Source organism: Aphelocoma coerulescens (assembly GCF_041296385.1).
Source record: "Aphelocoma coerulescens isolate FSJ_1873_10779 chromosome Z unlocalized genomic scaffold, UR_Acoe_1.0 ChrZ, whole genome shotgun sequence".
NCBI classification, from domain to species: domain Eukaryota; kingdom Metazoa; phylum Chordata; class Aves; order Passeriformes; family Corvidae; genus Aphelocoma; species Aphelocoma coerulescens.
The window spans coordinates 11,057,242-11,076,729 of NW_027184085.1; the positions used below are offsets into that span (position 1 = coordinate 11,057,242).

Consider the following 19,488-nt stretch of genomic DNA (forward strand, 5'->3'; position numbering starts at 1 on the left):
ACAGATGGTAGGTTTTTCTTATAGTTCAGCCTTGAGATAACTCACAATAGATGCGCTGATGTTTTTTCATGTGAACTATGCATAAAGAAATAAAGTGTAATAAAGGCATATGAAATAAAGTGTTAAACACTCCACAGCTGAATCAGATTGCATGGTCACAGGTATTCCTTGTGCCAAATCAGTCCTCAAAGCTTCTTAGTTCCCTTTACACATAGTTTCTTCATTCATACCTACTCCTTGAAGCTCTCGAGATGATCTGTACACTTGCATTGAAACAGGGAGTAAGAATCATTTCATCAGGAATACTACACAAACGAAATCAGGAAGTTGAAGTTCTGCTATCAATTTACAGTAACCATGAGGTGCACCTCAGAAGGATGCAGAAACCTCAAAATCATGAAGAGTGGAAAAAATTACTATACTGTCCTTCGACTGCCTTCTCAAACCAATTTAATATGGTCCAGCTATCTTGACACTAGCTTCACAGAAACAGTTAGGAAATATTTAGAAGAGTTCTACAAGGCCTATGAACAGTGGACAGCTACAGATGTTGTCATCTATTTGGACATTCGTAAGGCCTTGAACATGATTACCCACAACATCCTTCTCTCAAACCTGGGGAGATACAGATTTGATGCATGGTCTGCTCAGGGATGAGGAACTGGTTAAATGGTCACATCCAGAGAGTAGTGGTCAATGTCCCAATGTCCATATGGAGATCAGTGATGAGTCTCAGGGGTCTGTACTAGGACCAGGACTATTTAATACCTTCATCAACAACACAGTCAGTGAGATCAAGTGCACACTCAGCAAATTTCCAGACAACACCAAGCTGTGAGGTGTGTTTAACATACCTGAAGGACAGGATGCCATCCAGAGGGACCTGGACAAGCTTGAGGAGTGGCCCAGGGGAACACCATGAGGTTTAACAAGACCAAGTGCTGGTGCTGCACCTGGGTCAGGGCAAGCCCCGGTATCAGCACAGGCTGGGCATGAACAGACCCAGAGCAGCCCTGCCCAGAAGGACTTGGGGGTGCTGTGGCTGAGAGGCTGGACATGCCCTGGCCATGGCACTCACAGCCCAGAGAGCCAAACGTGTCCTGGGCTGCATCCAGAGCCCCGTGGGCAGCAGGGGAGGGAGGGGATTCTGCCCCTCTGCTCCGCTCTGCTGAGACCCACCTGGAGCACTGCATCCAGCTCTGGGGTCCCAGCACAGCAGGGACAGGAACCTGCTGGAGCCAGTCCAGAGGAGAGACACAAAGACGGTCATAAGACTGGAGCACCTGTCCTGTGAGGATATGCTGAAGAACTGGGGTTGCTCAGCCTGGAGAAGGCTTTGGGGAGACCTTTTTGTGGCATTTCATTACTTAAAGGGGGCTTAGGAAAAAGATGGGGAAAGACTTTTAAACAGGTCTTGCTGTGATATGACAAGGGGTAATGGTTTGAAACTAAAAGAGGGTAGGTTTAGAACTACATATGAGGAAGAAAGTTTTTACAAGGAAGGTGCTGGAAAACTGGATGGACCAGGTTGCCCAGAAAGGTGGTAGATGCCCCAGAAACATTCAAGGCCAGGTTGGAAAGGGCTCTGTGCAACCTGATCTAGGAGAAGATGCTTCTTTTCATTCCAGAAAGGGATTAGACTAGATTATGTTTAAAGGTCGAAACTATTCTACAATTCTGTGAATGCAAGATGGAATAAAAAAAACCCCAAACACTTCTGTTTCTATGTAAGAACCAGTGTAATAGGTCTCTGACTCTCTGAGAAAAAGTGAACCAAACTACTTCGACCTTTAGGCAGGACAATACAGTACTATCTTCTCCATGGACCAATTAATTTAAAAGCATGAAATGAACATGATTTTCCTCAGCAAGTTTAATGGGCATACAGCAGCTAAGGTAAGACCTCACAAGTGAGATTACTTTGCTCCTTGTTTCCATCTCCTCTTATTGGTTCTTGAACTAAAAGGCAGAAAGCCAAACCCAGCTTGCTACAGGGTGCAAACCAGTATATTTAACTTCATTTTCTGTTGGACTGCTAGAACTAGTTTTTCAGTTGGGCTACTTGACTTTGCAAAAACACTGCATCATCACAGCCACAGCACTTACCAGAACCCAAAGCTAGGTAACTGGAGGTGTTCAGCTACACCTTACATGCACTGTCTTCACCTCAATATCCAAACAGCATTTCAAAGCCTACATATTGCCCCAGCCAGATGCTACTCAGTACAGTCTCGTGAAAAACAGGCTGGTGGACAGACAGGCTAGTAGTGTATGTAGGCTGTAGGACATTAGTAAATGGGAACTGTGAACAGTAAATACATATTTTGCTGCTATGTTATGTGTATGTTATATATATGTTTTTGCTACATATGACACTTTTCAGTGAAATACAGAATGTATCAAGCACTTCTCCTTCCAACATCTGTTTCCCTTCAATAGACGACCAGGTGATACATGTAAGGTGTTAAAAACAAGATCTGAAAACAATATGCAGTAACATCTGCAATACTAATTGAAAGTCTGCCATCTCAGTAAGAGTCTTACCCTCAGCCATGCACATATACTTACAGGAATGCCTCTGCCTTCGTACTTCAAGATACTTTCTTCAGAAATGCATATGGGAACAACAAAATACAACGGCAGCCTAAGGTAACAAAGAAGAGTTTCTTGGTCTCAAAAGTGAACCATTTCCAAGCTCCTTTTAAGGATGGTGAGTGTTCTAGCTCAAATTCTAATTATATATTCACTCTGCTACAAGTCTACTAGATAATTATATTGTCATCAAAGCTGTCCCTTTATTTTCAGCTGAATAAGGTTTTTTCCCAACCTTGAGGTCTTAACTATTTTCATTGCAAAAGTGCAATTAATTGTAACCTCTAAGACTGATTGCTAAGACCACCTTGGTTCTCTCCTGCTTTGTTGTTTCAAAAGATACCCTTGCAGTATTAAATTACCAGTTCCGTTTCCATGCCTGTTAAGCAGTTCACATCCTAATTCAAGAACGTCATTTAATACATCAAGGATTTCCAGCATCAGCCAACACTATTTATGTTCAAGGCCCAGAGAAGCAACAAAGGTAAGTACTTAAACTCAGTTTGGGTCTCCCAAGACAGAGTTCTAGAATAAATAGTTGAGACTTTGAAATACTAGTTTCCACGGTCTGTGAAACCTTTCATGATTTGACTATGAAAAAACAGAAGTACACAAACCCTTGTATACACCCTAAAGGGCTCACCAATAAATGCTACTCAGCTAAACTGGTGGCCAAGCTCAGCTAAATGTAGCTAACCTTCTCCTAAAGGCAACACAACTTAACTTCCACCAGCACATTTTGCAGATTTACTTTAAACCAGTTACTCTTTCCCCACCCAGGCCCACCCCCCCCCAACTAAAACAGTGGAAAATCTCCAGTGCACTTGAAATTTTATCAGAGTAAAGGTACAGGACTGAGAAAGTGTCATCCTAAAGAGTGTGACAGGAGTGTAGGTCCCAGACCTACATATTTTCTATTCTCCACTCCTAGACATAATCAAAGCTTGATTTGGCCAAGTCCTGAGTAGTTTAAACCTAATCTTAAAGCTAACCCTGCCTGAGCAGGATCACCTCCTGAGATTACAAACCAAACTATTCCATAAATAAAAATAGAAACCAGATCCTAAAAAAAGTCCTAAACTACTTATAATCCCCATCACCTAAGGTAGCACTGATTTTCACAAGTCCAAAGTTCACTATCAACAAGGGCAAGCTTACTTCTCAGAGACTCTGTAGCCTTCATTGGTGGTCACTGCTTTGTATTTCACATTCCCTTTGGTCCGCTCCAACTCATCACGCCAGTCCTCGAGTGTCTCAAACATCACAGTCTGGTTTTTCCCATCTGTCAGACATCAGTAATATTAAATTTGCAGGCTACCAGGAGCTCTAACACAAAAGCATTCCTAAGTAAACCTGTTAGTTGCCATTAAGGTAAGCAAGCATAGCCTCTTGTGTACAGAAAGCCTTGAGTCAAAAGATAAAATGCCTTCGTACACCACACTGCCTCTGTCTGATCTTTAACAACAGCAATATTCTGTCAAATACTGCTGTGACTAATAACTTCAGGAACAGTTTCTCCTGCATTAATTAGTTGTTACAGAACTTCCATACAGCTGGGGCTATCCTCACATCCAGCCTAAAATCCAGGATACTGTGCAGCAAATATAATTTTATACTAATGCAGCTGACTGGTATCTAATACTGTAGTTTAAATGTAGAATTAACAATCATACCAAAAACCTTTCTACAAAAATTTCAGATATTGTATTTCATTTAAGGTTCATTCTTTTATCATGAATAGTTTTGCATTGACTAGAACATCCCAGGCACTCAGTAAGAGCAGAAAATTAATTACAGCAGTTCAGTCTCAATACTTTCAACTGAGAATCTTCTCTGTAATTCTACTTAGCTAACTCAGAAACAGTTAAGGCAGAGCTTGATTTAGCCTCAAATCTTGTTTAATAACCATTTAATTTATGGAGTAATGTCAATTGTTTTAAGCACACATCAGCCAACACTGAAATACCAAAGAGAACTATAATTTCCGTGGAAGATACAATGGCAACTTGAAACTTTCCACTGTAAGAAGATAAGGTAGATGAAAAATTTACAGCTCAGAACAGAACATTACTGATGAGCTCTTGGAGACAAGATTTTAGATGTATCAGACTATAAGAGGCATAAAAAATTTCTACAGTCTGCTTGGCTTATCCTGTAATACTTTTATGAAGAATGACACCTAGCCACTTACTATTGAAAATAGCTATTAAAATATGAAACAATTGTGGGACAGCACGTTGATGTTGCTTTAAAGAGCAGGCTTCTCCCACATTCGCTCAGTCTCTGCCTGGAAAAGCTTGGAGTCCTTCCATTGTTTGTAGCTGAAACAGAACACCAGTTACAGGTGAAGCCTGCAGGAACTACCTGAGCCAGCAAGGTGCCCTTGCAGCAAACAGACAATGTGCTCCTCGGCTGCGTTAGCAAAGCCATTGTGCACCAGCTGAACGAAGTCACCATTGCTCTCGGCTGGAGGGCTGTGCCCAGTGCTGGGCCCTCCTGTGAAGGCTCCTGGACCAGGCCCAGTGAAGGCCCAGTGTGATCATTAAAGGGTTCAAAGCACCTGATAGGAGGAGAGACAGAGCTGGGATCATTCAACCTGCAGAAAAGAGGGCTCAGCAGGGGTCAATCTCCCCTGTGTGTATAAACACTGGGGCTGAAGCAGAGGAGGAGAGTACAGAAGATGGATCTAGACTCAGTGACTTGATGAGAGGCAGTTATGCACAAGCTGAATTATAGCAAATCCCACTTATACATAACAGTAACACTTTTCACTATGAGGAGGGTCCAACTGACTGTCCAGGAAGGCTGTGGAGTCTCAACACTTGGAGATTTTTAAAAACCAATGGGACATGACTAAGCTTGATGCAGTTAACCCTACTCTGAAGAGGGGCATATGGACAGTAACATGACTAGATAATCTCCAGAGGTTTCTTCTAACCTCAGTGTTCCTGGAATTCCTTGACATATTTTGGTGTTTGTTTAATACCTTGCATACATCAAAACCTTCCTCTGTAAAAGGAATAGGCATTGGTGGTGCACTAAGGATCAGGTTCCTAGTTCAAAGCAGCACTACTATTTCAGCTAAAGTCTGAACTATGGAATGCTAGAAAGTGCACTGACAATTTTTTATCTTGAATTTTGCAGCTTAATGTGTTATTCAGCCAAGTTCGATCAAGTGGGAAGATTATGTAAGAAGTCAGATATAAGAGGAAGTCAGATGCCTTGCAAACCTATGCTTTTTTTTGCAACTGCTAGGAAGCATATTGCTTGCAAATAAGAGCAAAAAGGGAAACACTTTCTGATATGATGCCACTGCAAATGCAGTAATTTCAGAATTAAGAGCAGGAAGTCTGGTTCACAGCAGTAATACAGAAAAACCACATTGATAAAGTAAGCAAGTATCTTCTAGATGAACCACATGAAAAGCATTTGCACATTTTTGTCACAGTAAGTTTTTAGTCCAGGGATGCTATTCCTGCTTGGAAAATTTCTGTGCAACTTCCAGAAGGACACAGAAACCAACAGGAGACAATTTAGAGATTTTTAGCAACATGCCTAACAATGTTCAACGAAAGAGTAATTTTTCTTTTGAGGCTACCTGCCAGCAAGACACAGCCATAAGCCAAGCACACACTCACCAGACTCCCCGGACTGCTTAAAGAACTAACTATGCAACAAACAGATCAAAAACAGAAAAACATTTACCTGTGTTGTTAGGAGCAGCTGATGCATAAGAGAACAGAAACAAACGTTTAAGCAGCTTAGGAGTCTGGCTATGATGAACTATACCACTGACGATCTAGAAAAGGACCAACAATTAACACCCAAACACACACACCAAGACTGTCAGTATAAAAAAAAAAAAAAAAAGTATTTTTTATTTACCAACCCCTCCATCCAGGTTTTAAACAAAACTGATGGGTTCTATCCCCAACAACTGAAACCTGACTTTCAGGAAGGTTTCTCTGTTGTCTGCAAGACACTGTACCTACTTCGCCTAAGCAGTATTATATATGTTCGACCTCTGGAATTACTTTAAATAAAGTTAGTTGACTCTTAGTTTGGAGTTCAGACTTACTTGTCAAAAAACTGAAGTTATCAGGAAAGAAACACTATATTGAAGTCTAAAATACAATGAAATTACATGTCACAAATAAAACAGCTTTACAGCTTGCCTGAGCTGGAGCTAATTTCCTGTAGCACTCCCAAGTTCCAGTTTTCTTTTAAGAGCCACTGCACCTATCTTTTAACTGCTGTGCATAATGAAATGTTTAATGAAATCAGTCTTTTACTTTCTGTCTTAGCTGAAAATGATCCAAAACCACTTCCAAGTTTCAGGGATCTCTCAGAGTGAATTTCATCCTTCCCTCATCCCCACAACTAAACACCCAACACCAAGTTAAAAATAGAAAAGCAAATGAAGTTACTATACTTACTCTTTTCACTTCCTCTTCTTTTGTGTATCTCAGGCAGAAGTTAAATACTCTAAGGTCTTTACAGTATATAATTAACTTCTCTGGGTATTTTCTGAGCTGTCCTGTTAGAAGTTTCTTCTTCTCATCATAAACTGCAGAATTAAAAAGTTAAGTAAATATCAAAAAGGTGTATGTTGTACGATGATAAAGCTTTCCCTGCTTGACTTTCCAGAATTCTCGAGAAACTAATTCAAGCCCAAGTTTTCTCAAGACAAAACAAGCATCCTACAACACAGGCAGGCAAGCTCTTGTGCTAATACACTCAAGCTTTTCTTTTAAAACCCATCAAATTACTTCATACAAGGTAAAAGGCAAATCTGCAGCAAACCAGCTGCTCAGTGGTTATATCTCTTCACATTCTGATTGCACAGTAAGGTAAAAGTTTCAAGATATATAAAGAACAATTTAGTAGTTTTACCCAAGGGGAAGTCCCCAGGCATCTGAGATCATTCTAAGTTCCTTAAAAATATTTTTTTTAACTACCATGAAGTCCCCAAGGCAAACCTCTGCTCACTTCTCTTTGAAGATGTACCATTTCACAACTTCAAGTGCTGCCAGCTGGGCCACTGCATATGACACTAAATGTCTCATAACCAGCTTCACTGATCTGCCCCAGTTCACTCCTTCACAAATCCACACCACCATTTATAAACATTCTGAGTACTCATAACTCGTCCAAGAACAGGATTCTCAATAAAGCCTTCCCCTACTTAAAACTATCCCATTCTCATTTACCTTTTTTAGCAATACTGGCACACCTCTAAGCCCTAATGCAAAGCACTCCTTGATTTACTTGACAATTAAAACCTCATTTTCTATCGCTTTAATATGCTGAAGACATCATGAATCTCATAAAACAAAGTTCCCTTAGACAAACAAAAAAAATTGTTTGAGAATTTGGTACCTGTACTGCTATTGCTCAAATGAAGTGAATACATCCCTATCTATCTAAACAGTTGACACATTGGAGGATCCTTGTCTACCAAATTTAGGGACTTTTCACAGTACATTTTCTGCTTTTAACCACTGCATTTTGAAGGAATCATTTTGTCTGTTCCAGCAGATAATTAATCCAATTAATTTAACCAAATAGATTAAAATAATTTGACAAGCTTGACAGATAAGACTGGATTCTGTTAAATTTCTTAGCTGTCATTTCATCATTAACTGTGGCTGCTTTTTCCAAATCTATTGGTTTTCTAAAAAGGATGTACTTGTACAAGGAGCACCAGCACGCTAAGTGTCCCAAGGGGTAGAAAGCTGACTTACCTCCATATATTTGATCTACACATTGCAGAGTTATGTCATTTTCTCCTACAATCTTATTCTTAAATTGTGGTTCCTAGAAACATGAAAAAAAGTTTTTTCAATGTCACACTACAGTTCTGCCAAGTAAAGGCTTTCCATACACTGTTTTAATATCAGCATTACTTTTTATTCTTACAAGCTGTGTAAGGCAGGACACTGAAGAACAGTTATTAAAATACAGACAGATGGGAGTTACACACACACAGTTTATAAACTGCAAGCATAGCTTTATTTACGTTTCAGCCACGCTTGAAATGTAGATATAATTTTTACTTTTCAAATAGCTTCAAAGCATACATTTCTATTGAGAGTCATTTTTCTAACCAGAATCACTGCAGTAAACAGGAAATCCAGTAACTTCATGTAATCCAAGCCCTTTTATGACAAGTTTCCTTGCTATGGGAACTGGGCAGGAAATACAAAGTCTCTTAAAAGAACAAGTATCCCAAGAACATTCCAACATTAAAGTCAGATTTATCACTGGGTAAAATGAAGACACACAAAGAGCCCAATTACCTTATCTACCACATAACCAAACTTGAAGTGATTTGGAGTTCCATTCACTTCTACCATTCCATGAGTTCCATTAAAAATGGCATTTGCCCACAACTAAACACTATTATTTTCAATATTATTACCAAAAGGCTGATGTACACTACATCAGCAAATTATATTTTACTGTGAACAGAGTTAACCTTACTCAAGTTACTTCCATGTCTGCAGTACTCTGAATGAAATGGCTAATACTGAACTTTTGTTAAAAGAAATACAGTTGATTTGGCATGTTATAAACCCAAAGTTCAAAACCAGCAATGGAACAGAAATTAGCATGGTCATTAACAACCTTCCACAGATCACTTGAGATTTGTGTCAATATTTTGATTCTGCAGCTTTTTCTTAATTCCAGAAGGTCCAATAACCTGTACTTGGCTGCAGAAGCCTTAGCTTAATGCTTAAACTTTGTGAAATTTTACCCCAAGAAATGTCTGACTACAAGCAACGTGTGCCAAATCATATTATTCTCATTGTCCTTCACTGTCAAGATCACCTTGACCTTGGGAGCCACTAGACTCTCCTTCCACTTCTATTACCTAAATGGACTGAACTATTTCAGCGCTTAAGATTATCAAAAGCACTGTGGCATTACCATTCTCCTCTGACAGCTCAATTTGAGCACCTAAACCAAAGGAAAAAAAGACAGAAATAATTTTTAAGATTTGAGGAGTTTTTACCTTTTTCAGTGTTTGCAAGCTCAACAGCACTAGGTTTTTAAATCTTTTCAGTAAACATCTGACTCTGAATGAAATAATTCAGAGCTTTACTGAGCCACACAATTTTTCAGAGCATTTCTGCTGAGTATTAGCTTACTCAGTCTTGCACAGCCTGAAATGATTCTGCAGCTGTAGCCCAAAGACAAATCAGGCAGATGTTATCCATCATCAGAGCTACAGTTCACATTCACACTTCCATAAATGCTACCAAGACAAAGAGTCAGAAATCAGCTTTAAACAAACTGTTAAGTTTTCAAAACAATGGATTCTTTTAACTTAACTTTCGCCAACTCACAAAATATGAAGAGTCATAAACTATGTCTAATGTAAGTGTCCACACAAACGCTTCCACTGCATTTGCTCAAAGTAGTCATTAGAGCTTGAGGAAGGATCAAGCAGATGCAGACTGATTTAAGTAAGTCTGCACTCATTAGGAAATTTTATACATTTATGTTCATTCTGCATCTTTTATTAAGGGAAGGATACGATTATTTATTCAGAGCCTGTTTAGTCATAATTAGAAGACTTGTTTTCTTACATTATCATCTGAAGCAGAATCATCATCAAGGAAAGAAATCTTGAAGTTTGTGCACACGAGTTTCCCGTAAGTGCCACGATTTGATCCATCCTCTTGTATATACTTGTACACAGTGCTGGCTTCACAAAGTAGCAGTTCACCTGCAGAGAAAAAACACTTGCAACATTAAGTGACATTTACAGTTGAATTATTTCAATTGTTATCTCAAACTCAGCAATAACTTCCTGACAGTTTCTCAGAACCGTATGCCTAAAGATATTTCATCACTGTTAGACAAAACCACCAAGAGGCAGCTCCTGGAATCAGCATATTGAGAGCCTTCCAGGTTACTAACGTTATTCCAGAAGGCCTGAACTGCAGATGTTTGGGAGCTCTGTAAACCAGAGGTATCTGTGTCATGGCTTACTCCAAATGCAGGAGGAGAGCAATCATTTGAGTGTAAATCCAAAAAAACCCCAAAACCCAGAAAGAGTACTTTATGTAGTCAATAAACAAGTTGAAAATTATTCCAATCTTCCTTACTATTAAACTCTAAGAAAGCTGAAATATTTGAATTAATTATTTCAGGTTCATCATAGTTACTTTTTCATAGCTTTGACTATTTTACAGGTCCCAAGGCTATTCTGAAGTCTCAAACACAAGTCTACATAAATAACAGTCAATTAAGTTCAAGTGTTAGAATTCACAGGAACTGAACTTCAAATTTAAGAAAGTAAAGTTTTAATAGACTCTTGGTCCTTCCAAAAAAGGATAGGGAACCAAACAGAAGAATACTAGTTTATTGTAAACTTTTACCTGTATTTTGTCTTTCCTTATCTTGGAAAATATCTTTCAAAAAGAAATAATTGTAAATTATAAAAGAAAATATTAACAGTAAATGAAACATCGGAAGGCCCAAGTAACTCACAGTAGAGGCAAAGCCACTAGAAGGTAAATTTCCTCTAGTTCTTGTCTTCAGTTCCAAACAAACAAAACCCACCCAACTTTAACTTCTAAGAAACAGGGCAAACTCAAGTATAGACAGTTCTCCACATGCAGCTTACTTGAGGACATGGTGCTCTCTAAAAAATTAGTTTTTGTAAGTTTTCAACATCCCATGCAGATACAGATTTAAAAACATTTCAACCTGCATGGGTTGTTGAACCAAACCCTGTATTTTACTACCTGTGATACTCATATCACATGAGTGTTTGCTGCTGACAAGGAAATATTTAAATATTAATCACTAATTTTTATTACTTACATCTAGTAATACACCATGGTTACCTGGTAATAAGCGAGGATTTACTTCCTTTTCTATGGGTTCCTTTATTTCCTAAAGAGAGAAAGAGTAATTATTACTTTGCAAAGATCCTTCAACACATGCTGTAAAGAACTACACCCTCTTTAATTCTTCACATTCTGGCAAATTAAAATTAAGGAAAAAAGCCTCCTAAACTAAAGGAGTATATGTTTGCAATATGATCTTTCCACTTAATGTCAGAAGTCTATTTGCTAAATAATTGTTTTGACATCCACAGTGTCAGTTACATGCATTTGTGAACACAAAAAAATGCCCTATTTGTGTAAGTAACAGACAGTAATAAAACATTACCAATACTTTTTAAGTTCTCTCAGCACACCTAAATGGATAAGCACAAACTTAGTATTACACCACCATTTCCCAGGTCATTCGTAAGCTTTTCCATGTATGTCTTGGTATTTTTTCTAATGTACCCTTCAGTTTTTCAAGTTTCATCCATGACTCCCTGTTTCTGATTTTCTCACACGCATTATTTCAACCAAAGTACAAAAGTTATTTAAACAGCACTAATGGGACTATATGGAAAGTCATTTCAGGATCTTGGAGCAAAAAGGTAAAGCCTGGTGACAGGATATCCTTCAGTTTGGACCCAAATTGCACAAAACAAACATATTAAATTCTCAGTGTCACTTATTCTAGCCTTTAGGCACTGACAGTTGGGCTAAAATTTCCAGCCAAAAGACAACCTAGAGGACATGCTACACCCTTCCTGCTCAGCCAGTTCAGAACTTCCTCCTCCACAACCGAATCACTTTACTTGCACTGGAGTCTTTCTGGAAAATCATTAGTTAACTGGAAACCCCCCTGGGGGCATAGCAGTAAGCAAGCTAATTTTAGTTTGTCATCAGCATCCAGAGTCAGATACTGCAATTCAAGGCAAGCAATCAAAAGAAGATATAAGCAATAATAATTTTGCTGGATTAAATACAGAGAAACAAAAGCCCCTGAGAGTACAAAAATAAACAGCCTCTGCCATTCATATAAACACTTGCTCTCCACACTCAGAAGACCTAGCAGTGAGTTTGAAGGCTGCACAGCAAAGCTAAAACCACCAGGAAACCACCTCATGATAACAGCAGAGATGCTCAAGATAGGCTGAAAAGAGAAAAAGGTTACAAAATGAGAGCGGCAGCGGTGTAAAGAAAGAAATCCATGACAACAGCTGACAGCTAATAGAGAAAACAAACCCCACTCTGCTGTGTTTTTCTTCTAAATGTGGATGTTGGAGAAGTAAATTTTAATCAAAGTTCAGGCTAGTCAGCTAAAAAAGTTAGCTAAAAATGTTAATATGGCTTAAGCTGAATACTTCTGTATTCAGAGGAAAAATAAATACACCTTTTTTTCCCCCAGTGTTGTCTCCTCACCACTGGTAGCTCTAAGCTAAGCTTTGGGTTTACAAGTGCCTTTAATAGCTCTGCCTTATACAATCACTCTTTGTGTCCAACTACATGCAACACTGCTCAGAAAACTGCATGCCAACAATCACTTCCACAGAACAGTAAAGCAGTTATACCAGCCAGGTGCTTTTCCAGTACCTTTTACTTTGGGAGATGCAATAAAGAATGTTATAACTACTGTTCCTGCATACACACTGCTCATACTCATTGCCATGAGTACCAGATTATGCTAGCGTTGGCAGGTAAGAACTGAGGAAAAAAAAAAATATTTGACCCCAAAGAAGTTCTTTGAGCTTAGACCCATCTGTTAAAATGCAGTGAAACTTTTATAATAAATTTTGAATGCAAATAATGTTGAACAAGTGGTTTGGTTACAAGTTAAAATTGGTTATATGCTGAAAGGAGTTAGAAGTTTAATCAAATTGCATCACAGCAGATTAGAGACCACAAACACCAAGATCACCTTGTAAAATCCAGTTTCACTTTGTTGACAAAAGCCCACAGACATTGAAGTGCTTATTACAGGCACAATTCCTTTAACATTCAATAGATTGCAGGAGTTAAGCCTCCAGAAGCGTTCTATTTGAAAGTCAATATTTACATTCCCATAATAAATTCATAAACATATTAAAGGTGGTTTTGATACATATATGCTAGAGATATCTAGACTTCAAGCCATTAGTGCTGCTGAAGAACCCATGCTGCTCCACTAATTTTCCTAGTGAGGGTATTAAAACACATCAGATTTCACTACTGTCACATTTTGTATTTACCCTTTTCAGCAAGAAGGTAAAGATCTGTAAGAAGAATTAACTCACCATGAGTCAGTTCAAGTTGTGTATGAACACACATATAAGTGGATCAGCTGCTATCTCCACTCTGTTTCACCTTTATTTTTATAATGAATGTAAGTTTTGGAGCAACACAGATCTTACCACTAGCTGAAGAGCCTGCTGACTGTTCAATTCATGCTGCTTAACACCCCTTTAATCAGTCACACGTTCACAGTCACCCACCCACTCCTTTATCCCTGCGTTTGTCTCACTACACGGTGAGGTAATTTGGTTTGTAAAATCAGCTGGGAAGTATGTACTTGTCCTACATTTGGTTTTGTTGTTAGTGCCTATTGTTAGCAGAACTGGCTCATCAACAGGTCAGATGAGCACAGAAACAAAAGAAAGGGAAGCAGCAGAAATAAAACTGCCTCTTTCTGCAAGCTACTAAGTACATTTGGACCTTAGGAATCTTCACCCTCTGACCATTTGTTGAAGCTAAGCATGCAAGTACTTTCCATATGTGACCACTGAAAGCCATGCACACCTCTAGACAGACAGTTCTTCATTCGTACCTCCCCTGAATGGGTTCTGAATGGCCCAAGCAGCATTTTGTCATTTCTTACTCAAGATACAACCTGGGAAACCCTACTAGCAGCCATTGCTAAAAGCAGTCACCCATAGGACACCACACAAATGAGGAAAATTAACTTTGTTTCTATAATTTCTGAAGCAAAGACCTCAACTTTGCTGAAGATTTTAGAAACTTCTTTTCTAAGAGATGCTTCTAACCTGTGCACTTACCTTGTGCTACATTCCTTCTTCCAGGCTCTCAAACCATGGTAGGAAATTTGGCAACACCCTTTAATTATCAATTTTAACAGTACAGAGTACCAAAGCATGCCAAAACTTCATGCTGCCATGTCACACCAAACTAATTCGTAATACATCCTCCTTCTTGCCAACAATCAATTGTTTTTCTTAAGGAAAGTTTTCTTGTTTTTTACCCAAATATAAGGAACAACTGCACAGTTTGCAATACCCAGGGACTACGCTCAGCTCTCCCCCCAAAAAAATTTATTTAAAGGGGTTAAAATACTTTCCCCAAGTCTGTCTGGGGAGACAGGTCTTCCCCAAGTGCTGAAGGCATGAGTGAGGCAACAAAGTTTAGGGCAACAAGGTCAGGTAGCAGCTATGCCATATTAACAGGGTCCTAAGGTTAGAGCAGGAAAGGAATTCCAAATGACTCCTGGTCTTTGTACTACAGGGTCACCACAACTGAGAGCAATTCCTCTCACTCCACAGGGAGGTAAACAGCTGTGCACAGGAAATATGTAAAGAGAGAAAAACATTCACTGCATGCCAGAATCCAGATCTTGATAGAGAATCTGTATGGGGTTTTTTTTCAATCATTATTGACATACATACATACATACATGTGCCTACTGATACTGATTTTGCTTATCACCCCCAGCAGAGACACCATGCACACAGTCTGCTGTTGCAAACTGTAAACTCTGAACCCCCCTTACCCCACAGTAATGCTTCCACTGATCCATAGCTGGACATTGGTGCTAGAGGTAATTGTGACAATGAAAAGCAAGTATGTTTACTTTTAGTAAAAATACTGAGAAAGCATGTTTGAAGAATTCAAATAATGAAGGAACAAGTTATCACTTCCAGGGTATCAAGGGTACTGGTTGAAACAGTTGACAAAAAAGCTGACAGCAAATAGCAGTGCTGCAAGAATACAGAGTACTTTAATGTTTTTATATAGTTTTCCACAAGTAAGCTCTGCACAGGGAAGCTCTACATCCTGGTGACATTTGCTCTGAGCATCTCTTTTTTTCATATTTACTTCACTGAAAGACTAAAAGAGGGGTGAGATTAAGCTAAATGTATACTTAAGAAAGTTATCGGTTGTAAAAGTCGAACTGTGTACCGAAATACTTGCAAATTAGTTGTGGTGCTCCAACAAGTGAGTACAGTGCTCCCGAGTAAAATAAACTTTTGCGGAACAGTTCCACTGGAATTTCACGCAAAACAGGAAACACCCGTGCAAAAGCTGAGCAGCTACTTTGCATCCAGAAACAAACTACATTACATGCCTGGTATCTTCTGAAGGACTCCTTGGTGGTCAAACAAGCCTAATCATTGTATGCCATACAATCCAGAGCATATACTTACTACACTTTAATAACATTGCTGAGAATAATCTGTAACTGCTTGTTTTCCTTCCTTTCACAGCTCCATTATCCAGAAGTCTATTAGACAACAGCACATATTTTCCACGTCCGTTTCATCTCTTATCCTTTCCTCTTTCCTTACATTGTCCTGTCCATCTCCTCTGACATCAACGCCCAGCTTCCCCCATGCCAGCCCAGCTGTCCACTTCACTAACTCCTGTTCATTATTCCACCCTTCAACTCCACCATTCCAATTGTGGAGGAGGGAGGTACTTTTTAACGACTGATCATACAGAACACACAATATTGTACCCAGATTTACAAGCAAAAAGTGTTTGTGGTGGTTATGAGCTAACAGTGCAGGATCTGAGAGACAAAGCACACAAGGTATGAAAGTTACCCTCAGCAGTCTGTGGTGTACCCCAGATTTCAGGGACAAGCAGCATGAAGCAGAATGACCTCTTCTATAGTTTAAAGGCTAACACAGGAAGTAACATCTCATAAGAATTAATATGAAGGATTTAGCTTTACAGAACGAATGCAAAAATTCCAACTTCAAGCTTGAAATCAAATTTAAAATCTTATTTTTTATGTGAATTAAGGTTTTTAGGAAAATATGATCTAGCTTGTTTGTCCTGTAAATAATTTCAGTTTTCAAAACAGTTAGAAATCATGAAGTAATTCACTTGGTTCTTGTTTCACTGTCTCCCCAGACACAGATCCTACGTCTGTGATCTGAAATGTCAAAACATTGACTTTATACCCCAGTATTCACCCCACTTCCTGCAGGGTAGCCAAGTCTGTCCTGAGGGGAAGCATGTCATTAATATCAACATCCTACGGTCTCATTCTAAACAGACCATTGATTGATCTGCAGTTCCATACAGCAGAGCATAACTAGGTTATATTTAGTCAGATGTTAAAAACGCTGCTTTTCCAGACATTCTGGGGTTTCACAGCAGAAATTACTTCTGTTCCTTTAATAAACAGCATTTTCTTTTCACTCCTTACTTCCATCTGGTCATATATTAACACAGATAGAGTTCCTGTTTCTTTTCATATTCAAATAAGGGCACACAGCAGCTTAAAGCTGACTTAATTTTGTTTTTCAGTATATTCCCTACTGCGGGCCTCAGATAGCTGAAGATGGACTAAACAAGGTGGAGATGAAGAGCTCTGCCTGTTAATTTCCCTATTCTAGGGCTCCCCTAACCTAGAAGCAGCAGTTTAAGGTCTTAAAATAACTTCCCAAGCAAACCAAGACCACAGAAGCTGGAGGCCGCAAGCAAGGCACGCTACAGCGTGACACTACTCTACTGCTCTGTACTGCAGAGTGGCTGATTGGAAATCTTGCTTCAGGCTGAAAGTACAAAGAGATTCAAGGCAAGGCTCTGAAAATTCATGGAGAAGTCCACCATTAACTCCAATCCAACACAGCTGAAATCTCAAGCTCATCAAGTCCCTGAACTGCTGTTTCCCACCTTCCAACAGGGCCTGCCAGAGGAAGCATCACACCTGTTGCCAATACTTCTTCTCCAAACACCTGGAAATTAAAATGCCTTGATGAAAGTTCCCACTAACCAAACTATGTTCCACATAAAAGGAATTAGGAATTTCCACTGTTTTAATCAGTCTAGTTCTACTTTTGAAACTCAGCTACATGAAAATTAACCTGTACAGGAAACCTGTGTTCAGGAAGTTGTTTTTCTTGGGTGCACACACTTCTGTGAGAGAGGCTCACTTCTTCTTACTTTAAGATATTTAATTAACATGCTTTTTCTAGATACCAAAATAGCCTTACAGGTTTCATCATATATCTAAAATTTTATTTTTAATCTTCATAAAAGCTACAGAAGTCTTCAGTTTCCTGAGTGACCATTAGGGCAGCTACAGACTGTCAACAGCAGAGTCAAACTTGCTTTACTTGCTAATCACATGAGACCTCAGTTTCACTGTGTCTTTGAAGGTGCAAAAGAGACACCCATTCTATGGCAGAAGTCATGTCTATAACACGAAGTTTCTGCTGCAAGACTGCATGAAATTCCTAAATTTAAGTGAAATATGGAGAGGCTTAAAAGCAGCAAGAATACTTAAAAGAGTTAAGGACTGCAATGTCTAGTGAATCAGGATATTTCATAAACAGCCTCATCTTCCAGTGTTAGATACCTTTGTTACTCTTCCTGCAGCCATCAGGATCATATCTGAAGTGTTAAATCACTGCACTTAAATTCAAGTTAAAGTACTCTTTATAATTTGGTATCTTGCTGCACTTTGTATATATTTACTTGTACTCTTTCCCACCAGCCATTTTTTCTAGCAAGCATTAGTCATACACCACACTCTTTTAAATGGTGAAATGTCTTCCAGCAAGTCCAACAAGTGAAGTGTTACTTTCACAAAATTCAGTTCCTTGTGTATTTGTACAAGGTACTTTCCAAAGGTGAAAAAGTGACCTCAGACAGGGACATTTTTGCTGACTCCAGAAATATTTGTAGCTATCACTTCCATCTGTTTTCACTTGGAAATATAAGAAAGAGATAAAACTTTTAAAGTAAACTGATGAAACTACATGCCACCAGGGCTGAACAATATGTAAAACCAGATTTGCTATCAAAAACTAAGGACACAAGTTTTAAATACCACAGCTGATTTTGGCTATAACAACCCTGATTGTTCTTTCAGATATAGTGAGAAATAAAACCAGCAGATTCACCAAGGTCCTATCAGTGACAGACTCTGAACTAACTAACAAGATGGACAAAAATCTCTTTCTGAAGAAGCTCTCAAGAGAATTAACGATTAAGAAGAATCGGTTTGACACAAAGAACTAGAAGAGGAAAAAAACCCCAACGCTTATGGCCCATATTCATGAAATGTTTCTCCTAGAAAACACTTGTTTACCAGGAATACAAATGATGAAGTACAGAACAATACTGACCTAATACCATGTGCTAACAAGATGACCTCAGTAAACTGAGCCTAAGGTCACTTTGATCAAACCGTCAACATAAGTTTCGATAAATAAGTGAAAGGACAACAGGCAGAACAATACGAAAGATACACACAGAAAGATACACACTGCCAAGAATTCAACATCGAGCTGTTAAGGAAGGATATCCAGGGCTTTCCAGCGGCGGAACTGATAGCAAGGAGCTCACCGAACAGAACGTAAAGTGATGCTGCTCAGGGACAATAAGAACAACAGGTTCGCAAAGTCCCACCTTACGGGCCGAACAGCCGCAGCCCGACATCTGGCCACCGCTTACAGAAACAACTCCGCTGACCAGCCAGCTCTATTTTTTAAGCTCTTTTCCTGCTCGGGGCAGCCCAGGCAGGCTGAGCCCCGCAGTGTCCGGCGGCACCCCTGGCCCAGCCCCGCTCCGCTCCCACCGCCCCGCGCAGCTCTCCCCGCGCCCCGGCCAGGTGCCCGCGGCTGCCCTGCCCCGCCCGCCCGGCCCCGCACCTCCGGGCTGATGTAGGACACGAAGGACGGCTTGGCCGCCCTGGCCCCGCCGCCCAACATGGCCCCGGCCGGCGGCGGCGCTTCCCAGCGCTCGTCCCAAGCGGGGAGGCAGCGGAAGGAGCGATCCCGCGGCAGCGCGGCGACGCCGAGCCGCATCACGGAGCCGGCACCGCCCATGCCCG

General features: G+C 39.8%; 1 protein-coding gene across 2 annotated transcripts in view; it reads right to left on the reverse strand.

Moving 5' to 3' along the window:
* MTMR12 (myotubularin related protein 12) overlaps positions 1-19,488 on the reverse strand; it is a 33,311-nt gene extending 13,823 nt beyond the window's left edge. The window contains exons 1-8 of one of the 2 annotated variants that reach the window (XM_069001110.1): positions 19,307-19,488; positions 11,451-11,499; positions 10,185-10,324; positions 8,337-8,409; positions 7,029-7,159; positions 6,298-6,391; positions 3,751-3,874; positions 2,569-2,644 (exon numbers count right to left, since the gene is read on the reverse strand). In XM_069001110.1, the coding sequence (XP_068857211.1) occupies positions 2,569-2,644; positions 3,751-3,874; positions 6,298-6,391; positions 7,029-7,159; positions 8,337-8,409; positions 10,185-10,324; positions 11,451-11,499; positions 19,307-19,483 (864 nt within the window). In that variant the 5' untranslated portion in view covers positions 19,484-19,488. Of the gene's footprint in view, positions 1-2,568; positions 2,645-3,750; positions 3,875-6,297; positions 6,392-7,028; positions 7,160-8,336; positions 8,410-10,184; positions 10,325-11,450; positions 11,500-13,702; positions 13,724-19,306 lie in introns of those variants that run through there. The other variant, XM_069001111.1, reaches the window with a different exon arrangement.